This window comes from Chinchilla lanigera, unplaced genomic scaffold, assembly GCF_000276665.1.
Source record: "Chinchilla lanigera isolate Chin_1 unplaced genomic scaffold, ChiLan1.0 scaffold00064, whole genome shotgun sequence".
Classification (NCBI taxonomy): domain Eukaryota; kingdom Metazoa; phylum Chordata; class Mammalia; order Rodentia; family Chinchillidae; genus Chinchilla; species Chinchilla lanigera.
The window spans coordinates 10,227,220-10,249,656 of record NW_004955465.1 but is presented as its reverse complement, the minus strand read 5'-3'; the positions used below and the strand labels follow the sequence as shown (position 1 = coordinate 10,249,656).

Below are 22,437 nucleotides of genomic sequence, written 5' to 3'. Positions count from 1 at the left end.
CATCCCCCCCACCCCCCAACCCCCGTGCTCCCTGTTCCTTCTGTCACCTCCAGCTGGGGAAAGAGGCCTGGCTGCAGCAGGGAATTGTGAGCTGCATCAGGGAGGCCAGAGGGGCCCAGGTGTGTGCTGACATCAACAGGCAGGGAGGTCCTTCCCCTGGGCACAGCACTGCCCCATGAGCCGGCCCAACCATCTGCCCCTATAGCTGGCACTCACATGGCTGCAGAAACCTCACCACCTCTTTCTGTGTGTAATACTTGCCATGAAAGAGAAAGCCACAGGGGTCTAACACGCCATTGTCATAAACCCCCTCCATGTGGATGGCTGGGCCTATCTCTGAGCACCTGGACCAATGCGGCATTGGTAACCAAGTGGGCCGTGTGTTCTTGAACAGATCTAGGACCCACAAGCCCCTAGGAGAGTTGAGATGCAGTTGGGAAGAGGCCTGGTTTTCACTGATTGAAGTCTTTGAACACGCTGCCTCTTCCACGGCCTTCCCGAGAATGCACAGCACTGGGACCGAGCTCCATACCCAGGCTCCTGAGCCTGTTCCTGCCCCAGCAGGGGTGAGCTCAGTAGCCCAGGCAACCGGAGACTACAGAGGGGCAGTTGCAGACCCCCGAAGAATACCTGCCCTGCAAACACACAAGCACACAGAGTTGGGAAATAAGTCCCACAGTGGGCTTTATTTCTGAGCTGCTGGGTTGCATGGATAAAGGCACTTGGGTCACAGGCACATGGCGGAGAAAGAGGAAGGGTGGGGCACAAGAAAGGGAGGCAAAGGAGGGCCGCTCGAGGTGGGGCTGTCTTCATGGAGAGGAAACGCGGCCACAGAACAGAATGGCACTGGTCTTGCAGTGCTGGATGAAGAAGAGGAAGGGGTGGTCGGCACAGAAGGAAGGCGTGAAGTGCAAGCAACGCATCATCATGATGGCCGCAGTGGCGGCCGCAGCCTCCGTGCCCTCCTCATTGACCTCCACGAAGGACTTGTGCACGACCTTGGACAGAAACAGGTCTCTCTTGGAGGACATTCCAGAGAAGTCTGCCCTGGCCTCCTCGAAGGCGTCGGTCATGCCCAGACGGCAAAGGGCATCCTTCATGTCGGAATCTTCCTCCAGTTTAAATCGAGGGAGGTAAACCTCCACCTCTTCTTTGTCCATCTTGTCTGGGTTTGTCCATTCCACAAACTTCTCATATGTAATTTCCTTTTCCACCTAGGGTAGGAGAGGTGAAGGTTTAAAATCAGGACAGTGGTGTTGCACGAGGCCCTGTGTGGTGATGGGGACGACCCATGCTGTGGCTGGAAGTGGTGCTGGTGCTAAATAAGGGAGCAGGTTGGGGCTGGGTGTAGCTCAGAGCCCCGGCACTTGCCCAGCATGTGCGAGACCCTGGGATCCATCCCCAGCACCACAGAAAAATATTTTTCAAAAGCTAACTGGGAACTGGGGAGCACTCTATAGCAGAGACCAGATGCCCCGGCTGCAGCTTTGTGTCTGTTACCGTTTTTAAGTCAATGTGTTCATCTGGAAGCATAATGATCATGTTGAGCTCCTTGTTGACATAGGGAAGCACCAGAATCTTGGTGAATATTTCTCCTATATAAGTCATTTGAAAAGTAGACTTCTTATACATCATTTGCACAGGTTTCTCCTCATTCTGCAAAGGAAATGGGTAAATAGTAAGCTCCAACAAGACCCAACGGACACACTGGACGAATTTGACAGAGCAGCCCACTCTCGATCCCTAGGAACAGTTTCTTCAGAGGCTTTCTGAACACCATGTGGTCCTCTGCTGTGGAGTAAACCTTAAACGTCCTCCAATAGCCCATGTGCTAAAGGACTGGTGCACAGCATAGTGCGATTAGGAGTTGGAAGGCGGGGCCTAGTGGGAGGTCTTTAGGGCATTGGGGGGAGCATCTTCAAAGGAGATTGTGAGACCCTGGCCTTGTTCTCCTCTCTTTCTCTTCCCTGCCATGAGTAGAGCAATTTTGCTCCGCCACATCGGCCCACCACTGTCCTGAAGCAACCTACCAAATCTAAAAGCAACAGCCTGCCTGATCATGGAACCTCTGAAACCGAGCCAAAATAAACCTTTTCTCGGTACAAGTTGATTTTCTCGTTATTTATTCTACTGACTGCAAGCTACTTCAAATATTGAGATGCTCAGGGCTCACACCTAGCACCTCTTTCCTCTTGGTGATCTCCTCTAGTCTCACGACTCTGAACACAGTTCCAAACCTTAAATTTCCCAACTAGAAATTCCCAGTTTCTGGACTAGACCTCTCCCCTGCACTCCAGACTCATGTATTTCACTGTCTGCTGGAATTCTACACTTGGACATAAAAGCTGCAATGTCACACAAAGCACGGAGCTCCTTATATGGCTTTCCAGGTCTGCTCCATCTGCACTTCTGTCCATTAGAGTTAATGGTGACGTCACCCATCCAGTTGTCAAAGACCACGGTATGCCCTCAACTTGTGCCTTTCTCTCACAGCCTGAGTCTGACTCAGGGGCAGGTCATGCTGGGTCTGCCTAGGAAACATAACCCACATCTGACCTGTTCTTTTCACCTCCACCACCGACAGCCTCTCCCTGGGGTATCAAGATGATATCTTTGTGACTCTGCTCAGCCGGAGGGGTCCCAGTTAAATGTCAGACCACAGCGCATTAGGAAGAGACCCTTCTATGCTGCCCCCAAGAACAAAAGCTGAAGTTCTTTCAAGAAGCTGTAATAACCTCAGGGGCTCATCCTCTCATCCCCTCTCTGATATCAGGACCTTACACAGCCCCTTCACTGGGCTGTTAGTCCCAGGGGCCCCTTCACGGTTTTGAGGTAAACCAGGTTCACCCCACCTCTGCCCCATGAGCTCACCCCCCCTACAGAGTGCACCCTTTGTGTCTTTCTGGCCTTTGCTCAGATATTACCTTGGCAGGAAAAGTGTCCTTGGTAGTTCTCCCCTGCAATGAATGACTCCCCAAACACAGCTTCCTACCCGACCCTGCATGTGTCCCTGTAGCTCTTACAACCACCTAGTAACTCTTATTTTCTTGTTTATGCTTACTGTCTGCCCCAGGAAAATGTAAGTGTCATTGACTAGGTCACTGCTTGACATCGAGCATGCACTCAATCAATATCTGCAGAAAACATGAATCAGATATAAGGACCTACCTGTTTAATAAATGTTCCGAGTTAGATCAAGGTGTGCGGGTCAGACTTACAAACTGCTTTTTTTGGTATAGTTTTGTATATCTTGTTTATAGAGCCTCAGTGACTTTTTCTTTTTGCTACAGTACACCTTGCTTATACTTTCTGCTGATTGTTCTGTACAGTACTGTGGTTTTATGTTCTGTTATACATTGCAGTAGTGCGTGTAAGAGTTATGCAAATAAAGGAAAGTCATCAAGTTGGAGTTTCCTTTGACCATTTCTTTGTTCTGAATATTGTAACATACACACTACGTACAATTCCTCATTTGGGACCAAGTCACTGAACGACCTAATTGCAGGAACTTAACCCACTCGTCAAACAATGAATGCCTGTACACAAACTAGTGGGCAGTAATACCGAAGGACTAGGCAAAATTTACACATCTTATTAGAAGAAACTGCGTTTGTGGTCAGTGTGTCCCCAGCCAGCCAGTGAGAAAGACTAGAGGAGGTGACCATTTCCTGTCCCACTATCCTCCTCAGTTCCTGGCCACTTCAGCTACTGCAAAGTTCCTAAATATCATGGGACAGACACAGCCCAAGGCACTCTGCAATCCCCAGTTCTCTGTGTTTTGCAGAGACAAACAAGCAGGAGCGACTTCCAATAAAACTTTATCAAAAAAATAAATCCGCCAATGCTGGGTTGTCCCACCTACCACAGGGTGCAGACAATATCTCCCTTGGCAATATCTCCGATGCTCCTCAGCCCCGCACCCACTTTCTCTACCTCATAGACAGGAGAGCAGGATAGAATGCCCACCAGCTGTACATGGCAGGAAGCACATGAGATGGCTCTGGCCATACAATATCCAGCAAGGGTTCCCCTGATTACGACAGCAGATCCTCCAAAAGAGGGGCTGCGCTCGCTGTCCATCCCCGCTTCCTGCCTGAGTGCAGAGGCAGCATCTGAGCCACCTTGTGGCCAAGGGGAAGGCCACTGCTGCGAATGGCAGAGCAGGAGGGGACAGCCACATCCCAGGGGATTGCCTGGTGCCATATCAGTGCTAGGCTCTGCTCACTCTGAGACCCGCTGGCGGGAAAGCTGAGCTTCTGTGAGTTAAACTACTTCATCTGGGTACTCTGTTGCCTGCGGCTGAATGAAGCCCTAACACACATCATGTCAAAGGTTTTAAGGAAAGGAATATTTTAAACAGGAAAATACAATATGTCATTTCAGAACAGAGCTCAAAATCAGATGCATTTCTTGAGAAAGTAAAGGGTCAGATTCAAGCAGGCCTGGAGAATCTAACTTATAACCAGTGATCAGGAATCCAGTGTGATGAATCTGTCCTGTCTGCATTGGGGTCAGATGTGCAAAATACTCTATAATGAAAGATTTTTTTCAAAGCCAAAACAATAAACTGGATTCAGCCAGAGAAAGATACAGAACTATTAGCAAATAGCATATTCCAAGCCAGTTGTTAAACTCACAGTCTATCCTGTGTAAATGTCCTTTTGCTTGTTTTTTAAAAATCTGTATTTGTATTACTTCTACTATCAAAATAAGAATGAATGAAGATCATCATTTCAATATTTGCTGAGCTATATGCCAGGCCTTGTGAGACAGCCATCTGCCCTTCGCATGGCTTCTCAGGAGGTTGGGAAAAGTTGTGCAACTGCTCCAATATCATGAGACAGCAGGGACGTGGTGGCCACATGCAGGAGGGGGTGGAAACCAGGGGATTCCCAAGGGGACATAACCAGAAAAAAGAGGCACATAGGTACTGAAAGGAGTGGAGAGAAATGGGTAGGCTCCGGGGCCACTAAACCCTCACACCCATGCTGGAGTGTGAACTTTCTCTTGAAAGTTCTGAGAAGCCAAAAAAGACCTAAAGTAAGCCTGAGACCACACCATTGGACTTGGCGTGTAGGCATACATGCTGGTAAAGGCAGGGCAGGATAGGAGGGGGGCCACAAGGCTTAGTGGGGGGTCCCAGCTGCCAGGCTTCCCAGTGCCAAAGAGCACAGCTACACGAGGTGTCTTCCCACGTGTTCAGAACACGAGACCTCATCCAAGAGTCCCCCTCCTTATCCCACATATTACCTTGCTGACTTTAAATGGCCTCTCACGGGTTCTCGCTTTGTCAAACTGAGTGTCCCAGTTTCCTTTGAAGTAGATGGCATTCACAAGAACCAGACTTGTGCTTGAGTTCAATGCATCGGAAGACAGAATCTCTGTAATTTTACCTGAAAGGGGGAATTAAAGAACCGGTTAGCCAAGGCTGAGGCACACAGCAGGGATAACAGAGAGGTGACCTCCTTGAATGGCCAAGTGCATGGGTCACATATTTCACTGACCCCCCAAATGCAAAGGACATCTGTCTATAAAACGAATCATCATCCCCAGCACCACAGAAGCAAAACAAATTTAGAAAAAAAAACTTTCAAAGTCTTGATAAGAGAAATGCCCCTGTTTGAATACAACACATAAAATGAATGAGATGTTCAAAAGTAAGCATAAATTTTTAACAAAAGAGACAGAAAGAGATGATCAATGCCCATAGCCTAAAGAAAAGAACTTGGAAGACTGTTAAAAAAAAAAAAAAAACACTCTGGGAAGCTGAGGCAGGAGGACTGCAAGACTGAGTCCAGCCTGGGCAACTTAGTGACTTAGCAAGACCTTGTCTCAAAATTAAAATTTAAAATATGGCTGGGGAGGAAGCTCAGTGCAAAGGCCCTGGGTTGGATTCCTAGTACCACAAAGAAAAGAAAGAGTGCTCATAAGTTAAAGAGAGTTTGAGGAAACAGATATGTTTACCCTGATTGGAACATTATACACAGACACATATATCAAGCATCACGGGGCCCACCATCCCTATGCACGGTTTTTATGCTTTTATGTTTTAGTTTAAAAACAGCCAAGTGTGGTGGTACACTCCTGTAACCCCACCACTGGGGGGAGCTGAGGCAGAAAGATCGCACGATGAAAGCCTGGGCAGCCAGCAAGAGCACACCTCAAAAAAAGTAAGAAAAGGGCTGGGGGCAGGGATGTAGCTCAGTGTGAACTTGCTGGGTTCAACGTGCAGTACTGAAAAAAATTAAGTTCAAAACTTTTAAATGAGTGGTTACAAAACGATCTTTGCAAGCGTAAAAGCGCAGAACCACGGATAAACGAAGACATGGCCAATCAGCCTGCAGCAGTGCGTGAAAACCGAACCACAGGAGCCCCACGTCGGGGCGGGAGACACCCTGTGCCCTGCGGTATGAAATGTCCTTTACACTGTTTGTGAAAAGAAAGATAACACAAAGGAGATTAAAGCATGGCTTGTTTTGGAAGCAATGTACCAAATATTGGGAGATTTCACAGATACGCAGAGCAGGGACACGCTAGAGACGTCAGAGCTTAGTGATACTTCAGAAGTGGACCTTTAAAGTTTGCAGTTATTTAGAGAATTTTAAAAGTCGCTCTTGTTTACATGTGATGTTCTTGCGAAGGAACTGGCATACGCCTGATTAAAACACTGTTAAAAACAGAACAGAGCCGGGGTGTGGCTCAATGGCAGAACCTGGGCTCGGCGCGCTCAAGGCCCCGGGTGCCATCCTCAGCACGGAAAACAAGAAGCAAATAGAATAACTACATTTTTACCTTCTGTCTTCTTGGCCACCCAGGAGTTGATGTGTTTCCTGGACTCCTCTGCAGCGTGGGTAAAGTTGAGCTCTTCCATCTCCGCTTGATAGAATTTATAGCAGGAATCTTTAAAAGACTAGGAGAGGGACAGCAACATAATTACACAGCTACACAAATAATTATCATCAACAGCTTACTTCTTTTTTGCATCAAAGCCAAAAATCAAAAGGTTTATGATTCACACATGGTATTTAGGAATAATTTTGAGAAATGAACCTAAAATCCAACCCCCGAGTTGCCAGGCCTATTTCATCCTAGCCTGGAAATGAAGTTAGGTGTTGCTTTGAAGAGCAGGTGAACTTCACAAACTGCTGCATCCCTTTGGGGAACAGCGAGGTAGAGCGGAAACCGAGGTGCAGGGTCATGGGATATGTTACCCTGACAGCCTCCCGCACGCCGAGCCCCCTGGAGCCACGCCGGCCACAGCTCCAAACATGACACTCAGAACGTGGGAAACAAGCCACTGCACCAGCCCTGACACCACAGCCTCCTGAGATGGCAATGTGATAAACCAGCACGGTCCAAAACAGTGCCACATGTGGCCACAGAGCACCTGGCCAGTGCAGCTGGAGAATCAAACATTTCCTTTTATTTCACTGGAATTTAAATAGCTCCACGTGTCTCGTGGTTGCCAGTGCCAGATGACTCAGTTTGGAGCAGTGAGCACCTCTTAAAATGTGAGAGTTCAGGGCTGGGGGTGCAGTTCTGTGGGGGCAGGGGCCCTGGGTTCCATCCCCAACACTGCAAATCACAAAAACAATCTCGATAACACAGGCTATGAAATGAGAATGATATGGGTGGACGCCTGTGTTCTAGCATATTAAAGCAGAAAATCTGGGCTGAAATAATGAGCTTTAGTGTGAGTAGTCATTGCTTATCAAATACAAAGTTGAAAGAGGTGAAATATGTTACAATACACCATAGGATATTTCCTGATCTTTAGAATAGCTTATGGCTAAATATTTAACTCCCCCTTTGAGAACTATTGTCGTAGCTCAGGGGCTCACTTTCCCCTTCAGGATAGCCTGAGAGCAAAGATGCCGCATGGTGGTTAGGAACACGAGTCCTTGGATTATCACTGGGTGACCTCAGAACAGTGGGTTTATGTCTCCCACCCACCTCCGTCAAAGAGGCCGGGGCTGCACCTGGGCAGGTAACTTTGAGGTCCAGGTTAATTGCTTGCATTACTACTGCTTTATCAAACGTTACTGAATAAATAGCACACTGCAGGCACTAAAAGGTGAGTTTTAGGTACGGTTTCACTCAGGCCACCCCCAGTTCACGCTGGGTCAGTCTCTGCTCTAATCTGCTCTGCTCCTGAAAAAGACTTTAAATCTCTCGATCTAAGAAAACAGTCAGAAAGCAAGCTGGTCACTCACATACTGATAACTTGCCACACCTTTAGGTGATTTTTACAACTTTAACATTCACCAGAAAATAATCATCTGCTATTTCAGTTTCTATTTTATAAGCACTGACTACTCAAACTAAAGAAATATCAAGTTATATATTGTGCTTAGTGTTTGTATTCTTTTTGATAACAGTACATTTATGAGATATAACTGACAAATATTTATAGTCTCTTTGTTTTACAACCCAATATCAAAGTAACATTTTAAATATCAATGTTTTTCTTAAAGTATACACCAAAAAGAAAGGAAGGAAGGAAGGCAGGAAGAAAGGAAGGAAAAAGGAAATTAATCGCCAGTCCTTTGTGTCTGTTGGAAGTTTTTTCATTACATAAAATAGTTTTAAAAGATGAGCCTAACCTACCAAGCAGCTAAGATTGATAAAACAAGTTTTAAAAATTGTAAAAAGAAAAAAAAAAAATCACACTGTGAGCCAGGCATGGTGGCACACATTGCAATTGGGAGAGTTAAGCAGGAAAATCAAAAATTTGAGGCCTGAGCATCTTAGCAACTAAACAAGATCCTCTCAAACTAAAAACTTAAAAAGGGCTGGGAATGTACCTCAGTATGAAAGCCATGGGTTCAATCCCTAGTACCACAAACCAGAAACAAAAACAACCCTGCACTGGGCTGGGGATTCAGCTCAGCGGTTCTTCAGGTTTTGATTTTTGGATTAGGGATGCTCAACTTGCACATGTTCAAAACACATAAGAAAAGTTGTTTGATCTCACAAACAACCTCATAAATAATCAAAATTTAGAAGTTTAAGAACAAACAGCATGTATGATGGTGGGCAGAAATGAACACTGCTAATATCCCTGGAAAGAGTGCAGACGGTATTCTCCAAAGCAATTGGACAATATACTTAAAATATCCAAGTTTCATTTTCTTCTGCCCTTCTAAAGATCCATCTTGAGGGACACACCCATATACACAAAATCCCATTCAAAAACACTCCCTATGTGTAATGGCCCACAGATTGTACAACCTAGACGCTCTCATGAGCAAATGGTTGCTATGTTACAAGGCATCCACACCTTGGCCTATCAGATGGTTAATAATAATGAAGAAGGGCTGCGGGATAGCTCCACGGGAAAGCACACGCTTAGCATGCATGGGGCCCTGGTTCCATAATAATAATGATAATAACAATGAGGTATCGCTTCTCCGCCTTTTAGCTAAGATCCAGTGAACAATGAGGTATGAGGTATGGTCTAAAAATTCGGTGAATGTTTAAATTTTTTAAAAAATATATTCCAGCAAAAACACATTGCCATCAGTCTCCCTCAGAATCCTTCCCCTCACTTTAAACACACTTATCCCGTCATCCTTTTTTTTTTTTTTTTTTGTGGTGCCGGGGATCGAACCCAGGGCCTTGTGCATGCAAGGCAAGCACTGTAACACTGAGCCACATCCCCAGCCCCTGTCCCATCATTCTTGCCACTTTCTGAAGCAGTTCTGGAAGCTCTCTTTCATGAATGTCTTTAGTTCAGTGTCATCGCTGCCTCCACAACCTTAATCAACTCAAAATGTTAACCTTTCTGGATCAATGTGACTTTAGGGAAGAGCCAGAAGTCACACAGTGCCAGGTCTGGTGAGTAAGGTGGTGATGACACCCTGCGATGTTTTCACGAGTCTGACTTTCCAGGGGTGGCATTCAGTGCCCATTCACCATATGCCTTAATCACACCTGAGTGTAAAGACCTCAGGAAACAGGACTTCCAGAACTGCTTCAGAAAGTACCAAGAAGGATAGGGCAAGAGTGTTGAAAGAGGGGAAAGATTTTGGGGGAGATACATGGCAATGTCTTTTACTGGAATAATTCTGTATTGTAAACATTCCCTGTATATTGTGATCACACCACATTACATTTTTTCATCTGAAAATTCAAGATTTGTGATCTGAAAAATTCCCCAAACAAAATTTCTATATGTGTAGGAAAATACATATCAAATTTATCAAAGTCCTTGTCCTGGGAAGGATGAGGGGGTGTGGGAAGAGGTTGGTGAGGACTCTTGTTTTGCTGGCCTTATTTGCTTTCTACTTCCATAAGATGAATTTTTTCTGATTTCTTTTAATGAAAAAAAAAAGCATGAGGTCACATAAATAAATACAAGAAGTGCAGAGTGAGGCCACTGGGTGAGTTCACAACCCACGCTCCTTCTGCCATATCACATAAACCCCTCCCTCCACACCACCTCGTTTGTGAAAAACTCCAAGTATGACTCACTGAGAGGAATTGATAAGACTTTTCCCCAAAGAGCCTGTTGGCCGTTCTCAGCAGGTAGTTGGTGCCTGTCCTATTGATTTCATCAAGAAGTAACTGGAAGCCCTGGTGAACATCACTTCCATCGCCGCCACATTTATTGAAACAGAGTGCCTGAAATTAGAAACAGAGCAAAAACACACAGTGTCAGCAGGAGCAGACCACAGGAAATGGGTGTGCACCACACACAGATCCTCCCTACTTGGTAGGGTTGGATCCAAAATGTCCCCCAAAAGCCTCATGTGTGCAGAAGGAGAGTGAATCGTGACAGTGTTGCCCCCATCGCTGACTGGATTCATCATGTACACATACGGTGGCTGAATGTGCTATTAGGAGGCGGGCCTGACTAGAGGTAGCCCCTGGGGTGTAGCCTGGGAGGACCCATTCTTGTCCCCAGCTCCTTCCTTCCCTCTCTGCTTTCTAGCTGCCAGGGTTGAGCAAGTTTTCCTGCACCATGCTCCTTCTCCCATCCTGCCTCTGCCTTGGAGCCAGCCAACTACAGAATGAGACCATGAGCCATAATGAACCTGTCCCCCTTTAAATGATGGGTACCGGCTACTGTGTCCCAGCAGTGAGAAAGCAACTAAGACACTCAAAGAACCATTGAGTTAAAGACAGCAGGTGTCCCTCCCTGCAGCCCTCCGCACTCACGCTCTTCACGCTCACCACCTGCAGTCTGGCTGCAAACGTGGCTGCCAACCACACCTCCCAGCTCTCAAACACTAGAAATGCAGACATTGCTGCCCTTGGGTTGAGGCTGGCTCTGTCACTGGCTCTGACCAGCAGAATTCACCCGAAGTGTCACTATCCCAGGCCTGTGTCCTAGAGGGCCTGGCAGCTACCACATTCACCATCTATACTGGCCGCCATGATGGAAGGAAGTCCTACTAACACTGCCAGAGGCCACATGGAAGCCCAGGAAGAAGAGGTGCCACCTCATAGGGAGAGCCGCTTGGAAAGAGCCAGTGCCCCACCCACTACCATCACCACAGCTCCAGTCTGGGGAGAGACCACCTTAGACCTTCCAGCCCCACTACTCTGTGAAATAGCTGCATGAGTGACCCCAGCTGGCATGATGTGGGGAGGGGAATAGAACTGCCTATCAGTCCACAGCATCTGGGAAATCATCCATCATTGTTATCTCCAGCCATCAAGTTTCAGGGTGGTTTTCTGCAGCAAAAGGTGACAGAGCAATGCAGAAGTGTTCTACCATAACGAAAATCTAAACAAGGACCAAGCACAGTGGTGTGTACCTGAAATCCCAACACTCTGGGAGGCTGAGGCAGGAGGGTCAAAAGTTAGAGCCCAGCCTAGGCTTCTTAGAACTTTAGCAAGACCCTATCTGAAAATAAAAAATAAAAAAGAGCTGGGGATATAGCTCACCACTGAATGTCAGGGCAGATGTGTCTCTGTAGCTCACAAATCTCTGCCCTCAGAAATGCATCAAAGAGCTGCATCTGGAGAGCATCAATGGACCTGTCTTGGAATCCCCAGCGAGTCTGACCCCAGCATGGGATAAAACTTGAGTGTCTTGGGAGGGGAAGGGCACTTCAGTGCACCTTACCTGTGGAAGCCATGAGACTGGGGGCTATGAGGGGCCAGAGGGTAGACAATGGGGGTCACAGGTGGCCTTGATAAGCCAAGATTTTGGTGTTCATCTCCCAAAGCAGTTAGCAAAACCCAAATAACAGTTTAGGATCAACCTGAAAAATCACTTTTCATCATGAAGGAGCTGAGCGACGTGTTGATGAAATCCTCACTCCTCTGAAACAGACACACACCTGTCACCTCCAACACATCAGCACATTCACTCAGCAGGGGAGCAAGTTCTCCACCCTCATCCCCATCTCTATGACACCCGTACAGTTATCATCCTAAGCAATCTCTCCAAGATCTGAAACGTGGAGGACCAGCATAGTGGACGGTTACTGATACTCAGAAGCAGCACCCGGTACCTGAGCCATCTGGCCTGCAGTGGTTGCCTTTGCTCCCAGGAAGACCATAGCCAGGGCAGAGGAGATGCTCATAGGTGAAAGAAACACATTTTTCGAGCTGTCTTCACCCAGAATTTTCAACAGGCTTATGGCAAAGGTGCCATTTGCTTCCAACAGAGAATCCATGATGGTGAGTCTGGAACAATGAATTTAAAATCAGGATCATACAATTCATCCTCACACATCATCTACGTGTTCACTTCTTTGTTTTTTTGTTTTTTTGTTTTTGTTTTTGTACCAGGAATCAAACTCACAAATTTGCACTTGCCAGGCAGGTCCATATATCCCAGGCCCATGTTCACTTCTTTAATACTTACGACTGCTGCTTTGGGTCAGTGAGCAAGCAGGAACACACACAAAACTCGGTGTTTCTCTCAGGGTCCCCCCAAATTATTTTGTTTCTAATAATCAATGTGAAAAACACCCTAGGGCCATAGTTCACAATACTTGATAATGAATGGGGTTGTGCCATCAACATCTTTTGAAAAATACCAGGTATAGTTATTATCTCATATTAAAGGATTTTACCAGAAAAGAGGGGGGCTGGTTAATTATATATTCACATGTTTTCTTCTTTTTAAAAAGGTCAGCATCCCAAGTGTGCTGACCTTTCCTGTGATAATGGCAGTTCGTAGCAGCATACCTAGTAAAGAACATGTAGATTTTTGAAAAATCATAGGTGATTTCCCTTGTAGGAAAAGGTGCATTTACTCATGAATGAAGAAACAAACCAATCCTGCTTCCTGAAGACCCATATCTGCAAAACTTGCGGGGAAGAACATGTCTCTGAAGTCAGTTCTGGTGGGTGAGATGAAAGAAAGACTCACTGGCTTTTCGTTCCATGTCTGGACTCTGGTTGTGTTGTGGCTTACTGTACGGCTTAATAATTTGAAAAGCATTCAAAATAATAAATTCACTCACAAATTACACAAGGCAGCAAGTGTTTTTATAATGGGAGAGAGGACTGCATTCTAAGGAAACCGGAAGTCTAAAAAGATCGTAAGTCAAACTCATAAAAAGCACCGGGTGACCCTCAGTTGTCTTGGAAATCAGTATATGTAGCAAAGCACAAACCTAGCGCCATGCTTCATGGAAGGGGGTCCACCTTGCTCCCCCTTGCCCTTCACTGCAAGGGCACTTGGCCACATGCTCTTAATACAGCCACCGCCAGACCCAGCCTCAGCACTCGGCTCTGTGCAGCACCCTCACAACGGCACGTGGCTGTGCCTGGCCATGTGGCACGATCAAGAGCAGGAACACAGCTGGTGGAGGTAGAGAGGCAGGTGCAGGTGGGGTAGGGTGGTGGTGTCTTCAGACCAGCTGGAATCACAGAAGCACAAACTTCATGGTGAGGCAAAGGGCTCTTGGACACTCATCCACACAACTCCCTGAAGCTCACAGAGGTGACAGAGCCAAGCTGGGGCCAAAGGGCCAACTCAGGGCCAATCCCTGATTTTCAAACACTGTTGGAGAAGCTGTTAACTTCCAGAAGAGCCTGAAGGAACCGAGTGAGAGGATAAGAGAAAGGTGAGGGCCTGATCAGCCAGGAAGCCTGCAAAGAGCAGGTGACCGGCAAGCAGGCCAATTTGCTCTATGACTGCTCACAAATATTTAGACTTCCTGTGGCTGAAAAGGTGAGCACTCAGGGATCCCCAGTGATGCCTGAGCCATGGGTGGAAACCCATTAAAAAAAAGGAAGGAAAGGCGGGTGCAAGCATGGACACCTCACAGCACCAGGCAAGGGAAGGGGCACCTACCAAAGAGCTTGGGGAGAGAATGGCAAGTTAACCTTTTCTTCCCCAAGCATGCCTGGACATCTGTAGCTGTGGCCAGCTGAGGTCCAGGTCCTAATCCCCAGGACTTGAGGAAGTGTCCTCAAGTGGCAGAAGAGACTTGGCAGCTGTGATTAAGGATCTGGAGGTGGGGGGATCATCTTGGATTATTCAGGGAGTCCCTACAGGCAATCGTGTGTAGCCTTGTAAGAGGAGACATCAAACCAGATAAAAAGGAAAAGGGAAGGAAAAGCAACTCAGAGAGAGATCTCTAGAGCAAAATATCTTAGCTGGGAAGCAAAGTGATGCATTTAAGGGTGTGCAGACTACAGAAAATAAAGACATGGAGAAAAAGGGACCAAAGAGAACATTTAAAGACAAAGGCCGGGAGGTGGGCCTCCTGCGCCAGGGAAGCCGCGCAGTGGGCAGCGCCAGCCTTTGGGCTGCCCCCTAGCCACACAGGCACCACACAATCAAGGACTATTATGGCACAGAGAAGCAATGACACAATTGACCTGCCTTGCACCGGCTGTGGAGGCCTGCCAGGGGACATGCGTGAATCATCCCAGCATGAAGAAACCCCTGGGAATACAAGCCACACAACGGGTCACTCTTGCCCCTGCCGCTGAGAACCAGAAAGGTCCTGAGTCAGCGGAGGAGCGCCGCTGAACAAGGACTCGGAGAACATGAGAATACAGACCACACCTGAAGACTCAGAGGTCTAGTTGACTGGGGTCACCAGAGCAGTTCAGAAGCTGGAAACCAGGAGGACCTTGCACAATACCTGGGGAGACCCCCTGGAAGCCATTCTTCCCCTGATAGTACAGGCTGCAGTGGAGGAGCATGTGGAACTCCGGAGAGGTCTGCACTGAGATTCCTGCTGCCTGTGCTGATGGTTGGGGAGAGGACACTAAGTGGTTGTGGGGTCCCAGTGTGCTGGGAGGCTGGAGACAAAAAGCTACAAAAAATGGCTTTCACCCCAGATGGCTTACATGAGATGTTAGTAAGAACTGCCTCCTCAGTATTTTATAGCCATGACCAGGAGGTGGCCAAGGAGAGAAAACAAAGAGACTGAGAAAAAGCAACTGCTTTTGCTGCAGCACTAAGAGAAACAGACCCTAAGTCTTATTCTCAGGGCCCCAAGCAGAACTCGACAACTATGTTCATCTGCTACTGCTGTTAAAAGCCAGGCCACGTCAAGAGGAATTGCCCTAAGAAGCCCCCTGGGCCATAACCTGATTGCAAAGGTGACCACTGGAGATCGGTCTGCCCTCTGAAGCAGAGGCCCCAGAGCTCAGACCCATCCTACCAGTTAATCCAATAGGAATGAGAGGGCTCAGGGCATACTCTGCCTTCTCTCTCTGGCCAGACTGTCATCTCCGTGGAGGAGCCCCAGGTAATTGTGACTATAGAGGAAAAAAAAAACAGCCTGTCGCTAGACACAGGTGCAAGTCTCTCGGTCCTTCTTTTCAATCCTGGCCTTCCTTCAAGCCGTCTCACCTCAGTGAAAGGAGTTACTGGTGAGAAGGTAATCCGCTATTTTTCACAACCCTTAGACTATAACTACTTGTTAGATCTTTCTTGCATATCTCTGTCTTCCTGAGAAACCACTTTGAAGATACCACCATATATTATAGCAGCCATTGATATTTTCCTACTAATCTGTCCATAACTCTGTAATGTTTGTATTGTTCCTATGCTATTTCATAAATGGATATATGTTTATTACTATGTGTTTCCAACAACCATTGAGAATAGTCAATGAATATTCAATTGGTCACTCATGTATAGCTCTATTTATTTTCTTTAGAAGCCACTTTGAAGATACCAAAGTATAGTACAACAACCATTGATAATAACTTACCGCTTTTATCTGTAACTTACTATTATTTGTCTATTTGTTTTCCTGAAAAACTATCTTGTAGGGGTTGGGGATTTAGCTCAGTGGCATAGCGCCTGCCTGGCAAGAGCAAGGTTGTGAGTTTGATCCCCAGTACCAGAAAAAAACAAAAACAAACAAAAAGAAACTATCTCATAGATAACAATATGTAAAACAACAACCATTGATAATTTCCTACCACTTTGTCTGTAATTCAGTAAGCCCCCCATTACTATGTTATCCTTCTTTTACTCCTTAAAATAATTAAAAAATAAAAGAAGAAATAAAGACAAAGATGTAAATCTTTGTAAAGTTCCCATGCAAATTTCATTCTATGCCCCTGCTTACTTTAATGGTTTCTGAAGGAATCCAACTGCCACAGTCCTGGTCAGAGACCCCTCTACACCGTCCCTCCAGCAAGCTGCTCCTGGGACTCACAACCTGGTCAGCCCCATGGTGGACAGGCACCACAGCTCCCTGCACTTCCCCAAGCCTTGTCCTTGGGTAGCCACTGCCGCTGCGCTCTCTCAAGCTTACTCTTAGTAGGGAGCCACAAGCCGCTCTCACTGAACGCCCCCTCCCGTGACCCTACAGAAGACCCCATAGCCTGTACAAGGGCAGCCATCTCCGTGCAGAGTGGTCCCTCTGAGGTTTGTTCTGCAATAAACCTGTCTGTTGTGCTCAGACCTCTGTTTCTTCTTTTTCTTTTCCTAACGGATTCCTGGAGTTGAATTCCTAAGTGACCATCTGCTGACTGCAAAGCAAGGGAGCAGGGCTGCCTGGGTGGTGGTCCCACCACTGTTATGTCAGGTCAGAGGTGTCTCTGTAGTTCACAGTTCTCTGCACTCTAAGAACTGCAGCAAGGAGCTGCATCTGGAGAGCATCCATCGGTCCATCCCAGCTGTGGCTCTGCACCGCACTCCCTCTCTTCCGCAGCTAAGCACACCTACGATGGGAGCTTTGGGCTTCAACCGCACCCTCCCCGAATAGGTACCAAATTTCAATTTCCTATAGCCTGGTGTCTTTCCTTAAAATGAAGTATTATTTGGGTTTTCCTCTGTCTGAACCCCCAAGCCAAGAGTTCTATAGCACTGGCTCAAAGTCTTCTGGTTTAACGTTTTAGGGCCTTTGGTTGGTTTGTAGAACTGCTGTGCTTATTCCCTCAGAAACAACCACACTGTTTACACAGAGACTCAGCCGAACGCAGACAGCACTGAATTCTTTTGTGCCTTTTTAAAGTTTGGCTTGTCTGAGCTTATTAGTGGGCTTTTAACAGTGTAGTTCGATTAACTGATGTTTGCTTTTTCTTCTTGGTGCTGGTATTGTCCTAAAACGGCCAGTGGATTGTCTTTAAAATTGGTAGCTTTATCCTGAGCTATTGGTCTCAGACATCCTCACTTCATGGCAACGAGAGGACCCTATAGGCCCATGTAGAATTTTTCTAGACTGATGACGTGGTATCAGCTCCTCTCCTGGTTTACGAGCAAACTGAACACTCTGCTGCTGACTAAAATGACAGCTCCCGCTATTGGGCACATCTGTCCCAAGCAGGGTGGGCATTTCAAGATCTCATCTGTGCTGTGTATTAGATCACTGCTAAAAGTTCTGATACACCTGACTTCTCAAAAACACGATCCCTCAGAGGCTCTGGCCGGGCTCAAGTGTCCTCCTCCTCTCTTGCATTATGCATATGTCTGGAGCCAGCCAGGGTTTACAGGCCTCACTGTGGATGCTACTCCAGTTCGGACCCCTCCCTCTTCAGTGTGCTGCCTGGGTCTCAGCCCACGCATCCCTTCTCCAGTAACATCCTTGTTTTGGTACCCAATGCCTTCCTCCTCCATGGCTCGCTCCCTTCTCCCTGCTAGAGCAGAGTGCCCAAAAGCTTTCCGTGGTAAAATATAGATACTCTGATTTTCTTACACACCTGAAGTGCCCTTATCCTAGCATCCCACGTCTTTGAGAGCCTGGCAGCATTTGTACTGGGCTGCATGCAATTTTATCTCCAAATTTTTGAGCCATGGGTTCATTTCTTCCCAGCCTCCAGCTTTGCTGTTGAGAAGTCTGCCAGATATTCTGACCCCAATCCCATCTTATAGAATTGTGTCCTCATCACTGATGCTGGGAATGTCCAATGACTTGCCCTCCTGGGGCCTGGTCATTTATTTTTTTGAGCATCTGGAAGGCCCTTTCGATTTACCAATTCAAGAACATTTCCTGCCAGGTGTGGTGGTGCACATCTGTAACCCCAGTACCCAGGAGGCTGAGGCAGGAGTATTACCACGTGTCTGAGACCAGCCTGGGCTACAGAGTGAGTTCAAGTCCAGCCTGAACTATACATCAAGACCCTGTCTCAAAAAAGAAAAAAAAATTTCCTTTCCACTCTGCAAAAAAATTTTAAGACACTTGCTTGTTTCTTGCAGATTCTTGTTTTTTCAGGTACTAAAATTCTTGGACTGGGCTCATCTGGGACTTCCCAAGCATCATCATGTACAGGCAGAATGACATCTGTAGGCGCTTGGGGCCAGGCTACTCACTGAGAGATCCAGCCACCAGGCACCCCCCGGCTGCCCCGAATTGGAAGGACCAACACCTTGCACACCCATCGCTGAGCCTACCACAGCACCCAGCACACAATTAAAAAGCTCTGCTCACACCTACTTCTCGCTCTTGCACTTTCCATCACAACCACCGTGTGTCCCAGTCTCTGAAAGACATTCATTTTATCTTCCGACCGTTTCTTTCATTTTTCATTAATTTCAGCTGTTAGGCTTGTTGACTCCCCAGGACTCTCTTATTCTCCAAGACCTTCCTCTCAGTCTTGGCTCCAGCTCCTCAGGGAACATTCTCTCTAACTCACCGCGTTCTCCTCTGTGCCCCGCACCGCCTTTCTCTGCGGCCCTTTCATTTGTGTGGGTGCTGCTGGCTTTATTTCGTGTGGTGCTCTCTCTTTCACACCTAGGCTGCCAAACTGCGATGTGAGTCCAAACTTATGAGGAAAACACAAAACATGCTACAGTTCTGTTTACGTGGCTGAAACGTGCGAGCTGGGACTTCCCCGAAAACCAGTCATCACGAGGCAGGCAAAAACTCCTGGTCTTTCACCGGTCAGTCATCCAGAGCATGACTTATGACTTGTGACTTCTTCTGAGGCAGTCAAGGAATTAAAGGTAATTTTTGCTCTAAAATAAATGACTCTCCACTCGGGCCACAGAGAGGTTATCTTAAGGAACAGAAAACAGAACAAAACCTGACCTGCATTCTGTAAGGCTCCTGGGTCAGCTCCTTCTCAGCCTTGCCCATAGGTGCGTTTGACATTTGGGGAATACTTGTCGACAAGGTGGCAAAACACAGGTTCATTATCTAAATGCATCTGGTCTGTCTTATTACCCTTTAAGGTGGAAGACACCAGTATGAGAAGTCTGGGGGGACATTCAGCTATGGCCTATGGTCACTTTGGTTCCTGCAGAGACCTCCATTATTGAAATTGCCACTCAAGTCATGAGGAGGGTTCTTCCTGTGGAAACTAAGTTGCCCTTCAAGTCTTGAGGACTCAACCTGACCTATGGAACCAAGATGAAGGTAATAACTGAGTGGAACCCTGGCCCACCCCAGCCGTCCTTAAACTTGCCTCCTGCCTTCCCAGATGGACTGGTCTGCCCCTCCTCATCAGAGTGCACCCCCATCTTCCCTCTCCTCTCTCTGACTTTCCAGTTACAGCTCTTGCCTGTGACTTTATGCTTCCGACTTACTTTAATCTCCATTATCACTGGGGCAGGTCCCATGCCACCAAGGACACCTGCACTGTCATGCAGGGAAGGCACCTTTTCACTGACGATCTGGGGCCTGGGAGCTACTTCCCTGTGATCCATAACCCACTCATTTCACCCAGGACCTCCACTATGCACATTTATTGATTGATTTAAAGTATTAGTGATTTATTGATTTGTTTATAGATTGTACCCAGGGTCTTCACATTGAACTACCTCCCCAACCCTTCTTTATTTTTTGTTTTGAGACAGGGCCTCACTATGTTGCTAAATCTCCCAGGCTGGACTGAAAATTGCATTTACTTCAAATTCTCAGAGTGCTGAAATTACAGGCGTGCACCGCCACACCCAGCTTGCAAATTAGTTTTGTAGGAAGAATTAAACAAAACTTGAATGTTTAAAAGCCTTATTTCTTCAAGCATTACCCAGTCCCTCTTTCAATTGTGAAATACCTGCCCAAGTACCAAGTACCAAATATTCAAATCCTCCTTGTTTTTATCCTGAAATGTGAATTAGAAAATAACCTGCCACTATGACCTAATATGAAAAGAATGTTCAGGTTCACTTTGCAATGATAAATAAATCCTTAACAATCAAGTATAAAAAGATCCAATCCTAGAAAGAAAAAAATCCAAATTTAAAGTTTGCCAATCACTAAGATATTCTAAATACCAAAAAAAGAAAATTATAAACAACTCAATTTTTAAATGGAGGCCTTTCTCTTTCTGGTACAGTGGATGTGCCTGTAACAAGGATACATATTTCCAGATCATATTACAAACCCAGTGCCTACCAGGGCTTTCCAAGCACCTAGTTTTTTCGCTGCAGTAAATATGATAGGAAAGATACTTCACACACACACACACACACACACACTCACTCATTATGGATCTGAAAGTTACTCACTGCTCTAAAAACAGTATTTCATTTAAAAACAAAAATGATTTTTAATCATGCATATAAACACTGGGCAGTAAGGTCTGATCAATGAGCAATGCTACATTTTTTAAATAAGCCTAGCAAATCTGTGCTAAGATCATTTTTCCCCTATAGCATCACCAGTAACTTTCAGCAGTTAATGAGCATAATTGATTTCATTTCATTGATCAATGCATAATCATTTTTAAGGGGCCACTAGGTAACATGTTTCTTTGATTAAGGATACCTTCATTTCCTACAAAACTGAGCCTTTTACAGGTTAGTTTAAGGGAAACTTGAGCTCCTTGTTTTCCCTCCGTTTTCTTGTGCAGAGTGTGTGTGCAGAGTGTGTGTGTGTGTGTGTGTGTGTGTGTGTATGACTGCTCTAAGCAGCAGCTGTCTAATAAGTAAACAGCGAAATCACCATTATTTTCTTCTTCTGCTGACTTCTTGGCCTAATCCCGGGTCCAGAAGGCTTGAAAATATAAGCGCTTGGTGTTTCACACATACTACAGCATCCACTTGGGTGTTCTTATTTTCAGACATAAGGAAAAAAATGCTGACTGTGTTCTGATTTCCTTCTACTGCTGCTGGCCTGAATTAACTGTAGTTCACTGAACTCTAATGAAACTCCTTGGATTAGAATTGGCCTTATATAATTTTAAGTGCAGTCATCCCTTGGTACCTGAAGGGCATTAGTTCCAGGACCTCCAAAGAGTCCCAAATCCCCAGCTGCTCAATTCTCTTCTATAAAACTATGTAGAATTTGACATAACCTTCATCCATCCTCCTAGACTACTTACAGTACTTAATGCAATGCAAATGCTATAAGTTGTTGTTATACCATATCGTTTAGCCACGAAAGACAGGAAAAGAAAATCTGCACAGGCCCAAAACAGATGCAGTTTTCCCTGATTTCTGCATCCACTGTTGGTTGAATCTGCGGGTAAACTTCACAATAATGTGTATTTAGTTTACGGATCCAAGTGTGCCCCAAACTGCACCCTTTCGCTGTAGGGCGCTGGAAGGGAAGAGATGTAGTTCAGGTGAGGGTTGGGGTAGTCCAGGGATACTGGAGAACACAGGGGCACACCCCCTAGTTACAGCTTTTATTCCGGCTACTCACCAAGCGCTCCCACACCCAGCCCGCGGGGCAGTAATCCAAAGGTTACTAACCATCACGGGATCCACACGGCGGTCCTCACCCGCGTACCTGTCATGTTCCAGTGGGGCACAATCGCTCCCGCCCGAGCAAGAAAGTGCCACTCCCACCCAGCTTGGCCCTTGCCTCCGGATATTCCCCACGCCCTGCGAACATGAATCTTCCCTGTTTCTGTTTGCCAAACCTGAGCTTTACAGGGAAACGGGGAGAAGGAAGTCGCAGCCGGCACACAAACCCAGACCATTAAGACGGGCCGCTGGCCCCACGACACCAAACCTGGTAGCATTTTGCCTGCAGCGGGTTTAAAAACGCCGGCGCGGTAACCAGACGGCGAGCGGCCCCCAGAGTCCCCGCGCAGGCCCAGGGCCGCTGCGTGTGCGGCGGCGGGCACGCGTGGGGCGCCCCAGGCGCGTTCCCCAGAGACTGGGGACCCCGG

The 22,437-nt window shown here is 46.7% G+C and overlaps 1 protein-coding gene across 2 annotated transcripts in view; it reads right to left on the bottom strand.

Moving 5' to 3' along the window:
- Positions 1–659: 659 nt before the first annotated feature.
- LOC102019044 (serpin B6) overlaps positions 660–22,437 on the bottom strand; it is a 28,523-nt gene continuing 6,745 nt past the window's right edge. For both annotated transcript variants that reach the window (XM_005398908.2, XM_005398909.2), the window contains exons 2-7: positions 12,465–12,639; positions 10,474–10,623; positions 6,793–6,910; positions 5,251–5,393; positions 1,501–1,656; positions 660–1,214 (exon numbers count right to left, since the gene is read on the bottom strand). In XM_005398908.2, the coding sequence (XP_005398965.1) occupies positions 810–1,214; positions 1,501–1,656; positions 5,251–5,393; positions 6,793–6,910; positions 10,474–10,623; positions 12,465–12,629 (1,137 nt within the window). In that variant the 5' untranslated portion in view covers positions 12,630–12,639 and the 3' untranslated portion in view covers positions 660–809. The remainder of the gene's footprint in view (positions 1,215–1,500; positions 1,657–5,250; positions 5,394–6,792; positions 6,911–10,473; positions 10,624–12,464; positions 12,640–22,437) is intronic.